The sequence below is a fragment of the Vidua macroura genome, chromosome 6 (assembly GCF_024509145.1).
Source record: "Vidua macroura isolate BioBank_ID:100142 chromosome 6, ASM2450914v1, whole genome shotgun sequence".
In the NCBI taxonomy this organism is placed as follows: Eukaryota; Metazoa; Chordata; class Aves; order Passeriformes; family Viduidae; genus Vidua; species Vidua macroura.
Genome location: NC_071576.1, coordinates 33815301 through 33827846, shown reverse-complemented (window position 1 = coordinate 33827846; position 12546 = coordinate 33815301). Strand labels below are relative to the sequence as shown.

At 37.5% G+C, this 12546-nt stretch overlaps 1 protein-coding gene across 5 annotated transcripts in view; it reads left to right on the top strand.

The window, feature by feature from the left end:
• The window catches only part of DCAF5 (DDB1 and CUL4 associated factor 5), a 72020-nt gene that overhangs the window by 25064 nt on the left and 34410 nt on the right, over positions 1-12546 (top strand). For all 5 annotated transcript variants that reach the window (XM_053979784.1, XM_053979787.1, XM_053979786.1 and 2 more), the window contains exon 6: positions 9813-10026. In XM_053979784.1, the coding sequence (XP_053835759.1) occupies positions 9813-10026 (214 nt within the window). The remainder of the gene's footprint in view (positions 1-9812; positions 10027-12546) is intronic.

The following is a 12546-nucleotide window of genomic DNA, read 5'->3' as shown; positions in this document are numbered from 1 at the left end:
TTTGATCCTTAAAGATCACACAAGAAGAACAGAGATGGCAGTTATTTTACGAGTGATACTTACACATGTGCTGATTTTTTATCCTTTCTAGCTTTCCTTCCTGAGCTCACTCTACAAAGTAACTGTTGCCTTTTTTTATCTGCATGTTACCAAGATGTCTGGTATATTGGGTGAAATACTGAGCTTCTGCAAGTCTAAGTGAGGGATCCAGTATTGTTGGTGATTGTGTTGGGGATATTAATTCAGGGACCAGACACAGGGTTTGTTTCTGACAGTGAGCTTACTGAGATTCAGGGCTCTTTCCTTAAAAGCTAGTGCTGGTGAATTGGGAATTTTCTTCATGTAGAATCTGTACATGATACATGATGGCAGGAATAGTATGTGGATATTTAAGGTTTTACATTTTGACTTTTCATGTGAAAGAAAGAAGCTTCTGATTGTCATCACTTCCAGTGTGAATGCTTTGGGATTCACAAAGCCCCTGCAGGTGGAACAGTTCACTGCATCATTGAATTGGCAAATATCTGTTTAAATTATTTCAGTGCAATAGAAGTGTGCTGCATGTTTCTGTTTGGAGACCTTTGTCAGTCCTGCTCTGAGCAGAGCACTGTATTAAGGACTGCAGGAGAAATGTGTGTATCTTGGCAACCACTTGTTCATTGTCAGGTTTATAATTTCTTTCTCTTCCCAGTGGAATAATTTGTTGTGAGTTTTGTCTGACTTGATGTTGCTTAAAGTAATCCACTTAGGCTACAGTTTAACAAATTTTAAGTGCTGTTACGGAAGTCGCTAATATGGGTCACCCATACCACCTCAAATAGTTCAAATAACTATTTGTCTTCTCTTGCAGTTCAGGAAATAGAACTCATCCCACACATGTACCATCCTCATATGTTACACTTCTGTGCTACTGAGGCAGCTCAACTGATCAGTTTCCCAACCTAGAATTTGAAGATCTAACCAGATCCAACTTGACATATTTGCCCCAAATTACACAGAACCTAAATGTAGATACTTTTCCTCCTATTTGTCTTCCATTGTTTCTCAAAAGTTCCCTTTAATGTGACAGAAACTGAACTGATTATTACTTAAGTTCACGGGGATTGAATTTTTCTGGGAATCTTTGGGATGCATTGAAGGAATATTTGAATAGTAATGGCATCTGGGGGAGTAGTACTTTTCAGATGGCTTTTGGCTTTGATTTCCTTATTGTAAATCTCCAAAATATTTGCCATAAATTTAGCCAAAATCAACGACTTATTTAGAGTTAGAAATATCTAAGTCTACTCTGTCTTTCCTTCTTTCTTCTCACAGAAGGAAAAAAGGGAGTACTTGCAAATGAGCCTTTTTTGACTTTGGGCAAAGAGAGATGGTGACAATCATCAAGGCTTTTGATGATTTTTTTTTGCCTTTTCTTGTTTGTTTGTTTCTTTAAAGATGGGAGTGCAGCCTAAAATTGTGAAATATGTAAATCAGTGAATTTATTGTTAAATAACTTTTTTATTCTGAAGGAGTAATTTCTGTTGATGGCATGAGCATCACCTAATAGATAATCTGCAGATACTATATCTGCAAATACTTGTGCAAGTCTGCCAAATACTGCCTGATATTTAAGTGTGTAAAACAGGTACTGTAGTTTCTTTTTCCCCACCCTTATGCTTTGTCCTTATTGTGGAATTTACTGGGATGGTACCGTAGGAGGGGCCCTCTCACTTAGCTTCTGTTCTAGATATATACACTCCATATTTAATTTGCAGTCCTGCTTTATGCATGATCTTGTCAGCCCTCTTGGGATAGAGGGTTTAGCTTAGCTTTCTCTGTGTTTAGGCTGGTATCCTTCCTGGAGTGGAGTGTATTTAGAAAGTTTTTTAACTTTCCTCTAGGATCCCCGGATCTGTTGATCAGACACAACTGAATTGTGGAGAACTGAGGTTCAAATTGTGTAATAAAAAAGAGTGTTATTAGTAGCTTAGCTTATAATTCTTTGTTGTTCTCAGACAGGGCTATGGTCATTCTTCTGTTCAGCCTCTCCTGTCTTGATTGCTCTCCATCATAAGCACGGGCATTTTCTGATTTGAAGATGAAACTTTTGCACACCTATCAGCATCCTCAATTAGCACTCTTGGTTCTGGCAGGCACTTTAAGCTCAATACTACCCCTTTGCTCTGTGGGATCCAGATTGCTCCTACAAACAGGTGCTATTCAGGTTTTAGATATTCAACAAAGTGTGTAACTGTAAACAAGAAGTCAGGAAACCTGATTTTGTTTCAGAGTGTTGATTAGGTCTGTTGGTTGCCCTCGGTTTTTCCTGTACCAAGAAAAGGGAAAACTGCCTACTTCAAAAGCCTCATGGTGCTTAATCTTTTTGTTAGCTTTGAAATACTTTAGCACCCAGGTCTTTCTAAAGCAAGAATTTAAAGGGCAAAGTGTTGTCCTTGTAATGCAAATTTTAAAAGTATAATCTGTTGTTCAAAAGCACCTCAGATTGAATGGGTTTTTGTAGACTGCTTTCTTAAGGCAGTAATCATTGTAAATCTTGCCCTAATCACATCTATACCTCCATTTAATATGGAGGGACTTAAAAGAGAAATTTTTTTGTCTAAAAAGAAAAAAAAAAATGAGAAAGAAAAATTAAAAAAAAATATTGGTGACTGAAATCAAAGGAGAGATCCTCTTAGTGCATTTACTAGGAGAATATCTGAAAAATTAGTTTAACCCTATTGTAAGAGAAGGGAATTAGTCTTTGAAACATCAGTCCAGGGGAAACTGTGATAGAACCAACCTGATGAGTCCAAAGTTATGTCTGCAGGTGCACTCACTTAGCTTTAGGTGAAAATTTATATTCATCTTTTACCTAGTAGAGGCAAAAGCTTTACTAGTTCGAGACTGGACTCTTCTACTGCAGGAGCATTTTGGATCTTGCCAATTTTCCTGTCAAAAGAAAGGCCAACTTTCTTCTTGATGCTATTTTCTTTATTATCTACTTGTGTAGTTTTTGTAATTAAAAATTCTTGCAGCTTCACTTGAGAAAATCAGGGAAGTGAGTATATATGTATATATATATATATATATATATATATATATATATATATATATAATTGATATATAATTGGATAAGAGAACAAATCTGTGGCTGATGTTACTCAGCTTTCCTAATGCAAGACAACAATTGCAGCAAGGAAATGTGTAGGAAAAATGTATCATAGGACTGCAGTATTGACAAGTGACTGATTTTGCATAAGGTATGAAAATGGCTTAATTCCTCAGGAGGAATTGCCAACTTTTACACTCAGGTTATTTTTCTAAGGTAACATTCTCTGATATCCATGTTCTTTTTGTTGAAATTACTTTGGTGAATGCTTGCTTTTGGGAACACATCCTGCTCCTTTATTTGGCCTAAAGGTCATCTTCCCATGCCATGTCTGGCTGTATTTGTATCTTCTCCATCTGGTTATCTGATGGAACCTGCTCCTTTGTGTTTTGCTGGATTTAGCTGAGCAATGTTCCCTGTCACAGTCTGTACTCCATCCTACAAGGTGCTATTTCTGAACAGGCTGCATAATGGACTCTGATCAGAGAATTTAGGGATTAGAAAATGGTGGAAATGATAAGGTGTTTCAGCTAGTTTGTTTGTGGCTGTTGGACAGTTGCTTTCCACATTATATTCTCAAGTTTCTTTTTTTATAATCGGGCTAAATTTTATTGTTGTTTGGGTTTTTGATATTTTTTGTTGCTGGTTGGTTTATTTTTTTTTCCCTTGAAAAATGAATTGTCTGCTTACTAGATCTCATTTATGACTTACATTACAGTAACACCTACATGATTCAAGCAGAGAGTGAGAATCAGACACTCTTGTGCCTGGTGACCCACAGATCTGTAGTGAGGGCAAGCCTAGGGCAGGAGAATGTTTGAGAACAGGTCTGTAATAGCACCAAAACAAGCCTTGACTTGAGCTGGAGGAAGATGTGAACCACTTAAACAAACAGGGTTTTGAGCTTTTTTTTTTTTTTGCTTTTTGTCATTTGCTACTGTTCAATCTTTGTAATGGCAGAGTTAACCTTAAATCCTGAAAGAATAAAAGTAATACAGATGAGGGGGAGAATTGAGTATACTTTATGCCTCTGGTCTTGATATCTTCCTTGGAATACTGAGATTCTTGAGCTATTTTCCTGTGAATAAATGCAGAATACAGGAAATAACAATGCTTTCTGGAGAACTGCCTGAGATCACTGATGTAGCAACATTTTCATTCAGTGATGCAGTTAGGTCATAAGGGCCAAACTAGGCAAGCCTTTGCTGTTACATTGTCGGATTGCTCTGGGTACATAAATGGTGATGTTTGATGCTTTTAAGGCTCCAGTTTCTGAAGTCTTATCAGATAAGAATCTCAGTTATTTAAAAAATTAAAATATTGCCCTCGTGGTTTGGAGGGAACAACAAAGCTTCTATTCACCTTCGCGTTTGCTATATATGAAAGTTCATTAATGATGGGGTGATCCATTTTGAACTAGTTTATATGTTTCTGACCCTAACAACAAACGGCAAAGAGATGTCACATTCTTGAATATGCTGTATCTTCACCCTGAATTCTGTGCTTTTCTTATCTTGGTGGATGGAGTTGATTTTAATTGTACTCTCTTTTTGAAGAAAAGCAAAGATACTAGTTTTGCTAATAATACACAGCCTTTATTTTATTTGGTTATTGTTTAATGTCCAAGCAAATACCCCTTACTTCCTGGTAAGGATTCTTGGAGACAGTTCTTGTGAAGGTAGTAAGATAATCAGAAGTAGTGATGATAGAGTTTAGAAAAATGAGCTTGTTTCAGAAAAATAATAAAATCTTGAGTATGGCTTCTATACCTTCTAATCTCCAGACACGGATGGACTTCCTTCACATTTGTTAACACTTGTAATACTTACAGTGAAATGCTGTACACCTAGACACAATTTATCTGCTTTTCAAAGAAACTATCTTGAGATTTCTGAGACTCATAATCTACTTTAATAAAGTCTGCATGATTATTGATATTGTGCTGACTTATCTGTTATTGGTTATTTTGGTTCTTAAGTGTTTGCTTCAGACTATATATGAACTGTGTCCTTTTAAACACACAATAATTTTCTTGCAAATAAACCCCCAAACTTTTCTGCAGTTTTCCAGGCCAAAATTCTGTTTGCCAAGTTTCATTCCAGTTATTTTTTTGCACAGTTAGAAGTTTCTCAATTTTGTGGTTACAGAATTGCTGACAAACACAGTTGTATGCAATGGTGTGTATTAGTTACAAGCATTCAGTTCATTCTTTCCTTTTAAGGTCATTCTTTCATTAACTTAGTCTCACTCACTGCTATTTATGATACCAACACTTTTCCCTTGCTTAATTAATTTCTTTTCTTAAATGACACCCCTGTCCCAAGGACAGCATCTGTACTGCCGTGCAGTGATACTGCTCCTTCCCTTACTCCACTAACTGCCAGTTAACCGAATTATTTACATTAGTGGTGCTGCTCCTGGATTCAAAGCCTTCCATTGTTTGGCTGAGCTGGTATTTAGTTGGCCCTTGCCTGCGGAAATGACCATATTGCATAGAATCGTCCATTCTCTCCCTCCTCAGCCTCCCTCCAGCTCCAGCATGTGTGTTTGGATTGCAATGTTCCATCTGTGAACTAAATATTTCTCTTAATCATACAATATGACTTTTTAAAAAACTCAAAAGTGCATGTGTCTCTCTCTATATTGCTTCCAGAGCTGGTAGGCAACATCAGCATTCCACAGCTGTCTGGGTGAGCCAAATTTGGAAGCAGAGTAAATCTGAGTAGTCTGGCTTTGGATTCATAAAAATAATGCCTCTGGCAGAAAGAGCACTCATCTTGTTCAGAAGTGTCCTTTTAGTATTGCCTTCAGATTTCTCACTAACTGTCTTGGTCTGTGTCTTCAAGATGAGAGTATTGTTTCTGACGTGATGCATCAGTAAACTTTTTAGAACTGCAACAAAGTGTTGCCTCTGAAACTCCTTTGTTAGTGCGTGCAGTAAGTGGCAGTTCTAACGTGAGCAGCATATCCAAACATGTCTACACTGCTCCACATAATCCTGTGTGAAGAAATCCAAAAGTAACACTGACTAAAAGTACAGCACAACACCCTAGTGCAACTGAGAAAGGGGATATAGTCATCTGAACATGCTTAAACACAGCACTTCTCTTCCTCTCCCCTCCCCACCCCCCCAAAAAAAGAAAGTGCAAAAGCTCTCATTCTGATTAATTTGAAGGTCTTTAGAGCTTCTTGATTCAGTAGTGGCTTAATACTGTAAAAAATAACAACTTTTGCTGGCTTCTTTCTTGGAGAGGGATGACTGGTTTTTTCCTGCAATTTTGGTGGAGATGATACTCTAGAAGGCATCTCAGGCAATGATTATTTTTTTCCTAAAATCATCATGGTTGTTCTGAAATCACCAAAATTTTATGATGCAAGTTACTGAAGTTGTAGGGTTCCTTAGTTCTCAGTACTGCTACCATGTGCACTGCCTGCAGTATGAGGCAGAGAAAGAGAGATTTCTCAAGTCCTTTATATGTCCTCTGTTTGTGAACTAGGTGAGCAGCTTTGCCACCAAGATAGAGCCATGAGCTGCACTCCCTCCACACACATCCCCCTCTCTTATTTGTGAACATGTCTCTGAGATGTTCTGTCTTAGAAGGAGAGATAGAGCAAGCCAATATTTTTCCTCTGTTTGGATCAGGAAGTGGCTGTTTGGTGGGGGCTTGTGTTAGTTTGTTCACCTCATCCCCACCTGACTTCTTGCTGCCTCTTTGCAGAGTTTGTTAAAGAAAAACACTGTGCAGTTAATTTAACAAGTCCTTTCAAAGAGGCAGAGAGGAAGCAATCAGGACACAGCAGGGTGGGGAAAACAGAAAACTGCTGTCTTGTGATTAGAACAACAAAATGCTCCATGCTGCACTTGGAGCTATAGTATCAGACTTTTGGGGTCAGAATAAGGCAAGTGGGAAAAGTCATTACTCTTATACTATAAATGAATGGCAAACAGCTATTCTAGTATTTCTTTCTGTATCAGCCAAACTAGCTCACTGCTTTTTTTTGTGTTTTTTGTTTTTTGTTTTTGTTTTTTGTTTGTTTGTTTTGTTTTGTTTTTTTGTTTGGTTTTTTTTGGGGTTTTTTTGGTTTTTTTTTTTTGTTTGAGCCAAATGTTTAAAAAAACTGCAGCAGGAACTGTATTTCCATCACGTGTGTGGCTGAACTGTGTGGAGTGAGGGTCTGAGACAGGCAAAGCTGTGGATCTTTCAAGGAGTATTAACTATGCAGCTTCTTAATTCTAGACTTTTCATGTGTGGATATTTTTTTCTGAAGTTCTAGTCTCTCTTGCTTCCTTTAATCTCTGAAGTAAAACATTCTTTTGGAGCTTTGTTACACTGAAGTTACTGCAACACAATACGGTATTCAATTCTAAGTGTTTGCTTTGGTACCTTTGACTGCTGTAGGAGCTTAATGAAACATCTGTAAGCAGAATGGAAACCAGTTTAATATTGCACTCCTATTGCTATAAAATATAATCTGAAATTATCTCAGGCAGGGCATAATATTAGTAACAATGGAAACTTTGCTTGAAGACTTGAAAGAATGGGGCATCTGGTAGGCTCACTCGCTCACAGGCAGGAGAGAATTCTGGGCTGTGATTTGGATTAAGGGGGAAAACTGGTAATGAGGAGAGAAACTTAATCTTGGTGCAGCAGTGTTTGCACCTAAACATTAAGTCTGGTTTGGTGCATATTTGTTATGACCTTATTATTCATGTTGGACAACTCATATATTTTTATTAAAAAATAACTTTTCTTAGCCAAAAAAATCTGGAATTGTTTCTTCTGCCTGTTTTTTGTGTTGAGTTCTTGGTTGGGTTGGGGTTTTGGGGGGTTTATGAAGTTTTAGCTTATTTGTTTGTCCTTATTGAAGAAAGTGGAAAATTCCACAGAAAAATAAATGGCTTGCTAAGACTTATCAGAAGAGGGTGAGGAAAAAATGTCTTACGTGTTTTGGTTATCTTGTTTTGTTTTGATTTTTAATGCCTGACTGAGTATTTCGAGCTGAGTACTTTATTGGTCTCAATTAACAGAAACTAGGGCTGATGAGAGGGATCCTAAATCCTTGTCTCTAAGCTTACAGTTTCTAGTATTAAATTCCCTCATGTTTTAATTAAATACCTTGAACATGATTAATAAAAGCTTGGCAACTTTGCCTTGGAGGAGGAGAACATGAGACACCAGGACTGTTCACGCTGATAGAAGTGTTCTGAAGTTTTGGTGCCCAGCCTTAAGAACTTACTAGTTAGTTGGCTTTGAAAATGTGACTCCTGGTACCTTTGTGGCACCCTGGCTTTGACTGTTCAGTTCACAAAGAGTGTGTGAGAGAGAGAGAAGCATATTTCTAGGGCATTCATTATGTAGAGTCTTATATTTTGTGTTGGTTTTGTTTCACTCTGGCTTAGGAGCAATGGTTTTTTAACTTTAAGGTATCTCAGGCAATGATGCATGTTTCAACCTGCATGGAATGTGGCTTCCCATCCATGTGGAGTGACTCATTTTTCACAGTTGTTGGGGCAAAGGGCTATATCAGAAGGTGTTATGCATTAAAATCTATGAATAAGCTTCCCACTAGAAATTACAAATTCTGAGCTGGCATGCTTTTTCTGGTCCAGAAAGGGCATAAAAGTCACAGCTCTCAATAAGAGTTGATGGTTATTGCTCAAAACAGAAGTGTTAACAAAAAATTGAGCTCTAGTACTGTTTAGGAAGGTTTCAGTGATCACTGAACAAAAAAAGGGATAAAATGTCTTCCATCTTTGTGTCGCTTTCCATATACACAATCATTTCAAGCGCACAGATTGAATGAAGCCTTTGAAAAGAACAGAAAATCTGTATGAGTTGCATTTAAGGTGTGCTTTGATTAACTTTAGGTTCCTTTATGGAACAAATTCAATTTCTGTTACTTTTTTAAAGAGTGTCTGGAAACTTGTGAACCTTTGGGTTTTTTTCGTGTATGTCAATAAAAATGGATACAAATACTCCAGCTCTGAATATACAGCCTTATATGGGACAAGGAAACCAGCTAATCCTGCCGCATGAGAGTTTTAGGTAATAATGTCATGTGATAACATAATTGTCTTGCCTACTTGGCAGTATTTTTAGATGAAGCTAGTTCAAGATTAGCTAAGTGACTTATTTTAGCATTTCTTGCAATAACATGTTAGTAAAATGTCCTTTTATTTAAGACATCTGGAACTGATTGTGGAGTTTAAACATCCTCTGATGCCCTGTAGAGATATAAATAGAAGCAGAAGAGAGAGAATGGCCAGCCTGTCTACATTTGGAGAAAATGCCATCTGGTGCCAGAGCAAGGGTAAAAGACTGCCTGGTTCAAGAACCAGCTAACGAAAAGGGCTGAGTGCTGGTAGGGTCAGTCTCAAAGGCAGACATCCCAGAAGTAAAAGGACAGCCTTTTTAAGGCTAAGTGCTCTGTCCAACTTTGCTCCTATGCAGGAAATGTATTTGTTATTAACAAAACTACTCACAGTCTTTAAATTTTCTCTTCTGAAGACTTTACAAATGTAGCATTTTGATGGCTTGTCATCCAGGTTTCATATTAAGATTTTTCAGGAATTGAAAGCAGAAACTAAATAAGAAAAACTTACAGTTTACTGGGCTTGTTTGTTTGAAAAGCCTCAGTAAGATTAAAGAGAGTTCTGTCTTTAAGTAGTTGAGTTGGTATGTGCAGCCCATGTCACCTACTCCCCGTTGTCTTTTCCCAGTTCACTGCTCCGCTATGGTGGGAACCTTTCCCTTCAGAGTGCCATGAGCGTCCGGTTCAACAGTAACGGCACCCAACTGCTGGCCCTGCGTCGGCGCCTGCCCCCGGTGCTCTACGACATCCACTGCCGCCTGCCTGTCTTCCAGTTTGACAACCAAGGCTACTTCAACTCCTGTACTATGAAGAGCTGCTGTTTTGCAGGTGATCGTGATCAGGTAATAAGCAAGCAATGCTGCCCTGAGTCTCCAGAGTTTCCATGACTGTTTGAGAACACCTTTGTGAGGGTGGCTTTTTTCTGATTCAGCAGATGACACAGGAAGCAGGACACGTACAGGCTTATTCAGAACTGTTTTGCAATGTGGGCTCTGAAAGAAGGGAAACACATACCAAAACACATGAGAAGTTTTACCTGCTGTTTGATGTGATCTAATACTTACTTGGAAGATTATATTCAGAAGAAAATATTTGCCATCTTTTTAGGTCCAATTAATACAATGTTATCTACTCATCTGCATATCATAAAGAGGCATCTTCCTTGCATTTCAGTTTTGTTACAGAGTGGCATAGAGGCAATTCTACAAAATGTAAATATTGTGTATTTATAGAGTTATTAATTCTGATTTCAAATTATAATGTTTCTCTTTTAATTCTTGACTATTAGATCAGGTAGGATAGGTCTTTGTAGGTCAGTGTTTTGTAAGTGGTGATGACAGGTGGTTAGGAAGGGGTAGTCTGTTACTTCACTGAGGCAGGCTCTGTCCCTACTAATGATTACAAAGAAATAGGTCACACATAAAGTGGCTAACAGAAGTTCATATGATTCTAGAGCCAGATATTGTCTTTGGACAGCTGTGTTTAATAACCACAGGCACTATTTAAGGACAAAATATGTATTTTCAAGCTATGATAGTATCAAACTATGATCTGAAAATTTCTTAACTGTCATCAGCAAAATTCTTGCAGTCAGAATTTCATCACTAATTCTATTGTTGCTGCTGCAGGAGGCAGAGTTGAGCTTCTTTCAGACTGCAAGTAGGAAATACATTGATGTCACTGAACTTGAGCAGTGTTCCTTAGTTCTGAATATTTTTTGACAAGAGTGTAAAAATGTGATAATGAAACTTATTTAAAACATTTGAGTGTCTTACTATAAAGCATGGGAAAACACATATGCTGGTTAAGAAGAAAACCACTGACAATTTGTGGTCCATTATTTAGTCAGCCTAACAATAACACACCTTTCTCCTCTGGAACTCAGCGTAGAGTTTAAATTTATGTGTACGCTCTGACACATAATTTAGCTTCTCATTTGTTACTAAAGATGTACAAAAAAGTCTTAGTATATGTTGCTCTGCTTTCTAAGGCATTTTCTTATGGGTATGGTATTATTTTAACAGGAGAAGAGTATGTCTGTTCTGTATCAGGCTGATGTGATACTTCAGGAACCTGCATTTTTTAAAAAAACTTTATATTCTTGTGGCTTGACAGACTTTCTGTTCAGATAAGTAGCAGCATACAATGCTGCTAATGAGTTGGAAATCAGAGCAAAAGACAATCATAGTCTCTCATAAAACTGTACAAAGCTAATAGAGAAGATGAACTTTTCTAAGGAATGTTAGAGAGATGTGGAATTTGACATTTAGACACAAGTTCATACCCATCTTCTAACAGGGAGGAAAAATGATAATGAATTCATCATTGCATGTGTGGAGCACACATGCTCCAACTCTAAGTCTGAAACTGTCCAGTAATGTTCAAATTCAGTGGCTAAGACTGTCAACACTAGGGATAGCCCTTAGGGACTGCCTTTTTTCAGGGAACCCAATTCTAGTTGCAGGTGTATCTAGGAAAGAAGGTTGGAGTTGGAACCTACTGTAAGATAGACAAGGTGAATAAAAAACTAACAATTTTTTTGAGTTTTGCCCTTCTATACAACGAGTAGGCTTTTTGTATAATGTATACAAGTCTTCACCATTGCAAATCAGAATTCATCAAAAGAAGAAATAATTCTGTATCCAATTTAATCTGGCTCCAGTTGCCTCTCCCTTTTAATATTGCTGTTCTTAGTCTTTATAAAGAATGTCTATCATTTGAGATTCATACAAAGTATGCTTCACAGAATACCTTGCTTGTATTTCCTCATAGGATCAAAATTTTATATGGGCGAAGGCTCATTTGAAGGGACTTATCTATAAGAAAGTTGCTTTCAAATTGTGAGTGGCACTTGTGGTAGGAAGACTTCTTTAGCAGTTTTTTCACATTGAACGACTGATTTTCTCTGTCTTCAATTCTTCTTTTCATCTTTGTTAAACTGCCAACTTGATATTTTTTTCTCTTTTAAGCTGTCTTAAATAGTTAGGCTGTACCTTTCTCACAGAGCACAGTAAATTAAAAATGGAGTCTCCTGTGTTCAAAAACTATTATGTATTGTCTGCACAGGTAGTTCCTCTCATAAAGTTGCATTTTTATACTATATTTTAATTCTAATAAGAAAGGATTATCCTTAATTCATCACTGTTTAGAATGCAATTGCATTGGGAAAAAAAGTGAACTGCTGAAAGGGGGAGGCCTTTCTTGTCCAGCAGAGGTAATGTAAGACATTGCACTGGTACCACTTTGTAACTTGGCTGCAGCATTTACGTATTTTCCTGGGTTAATGACTTGTACTGACACTCAGAGAACTCTGACAAGCATTTGGTTGTGACATAGGGATCAGAAGACAGATGGGAGGTGGA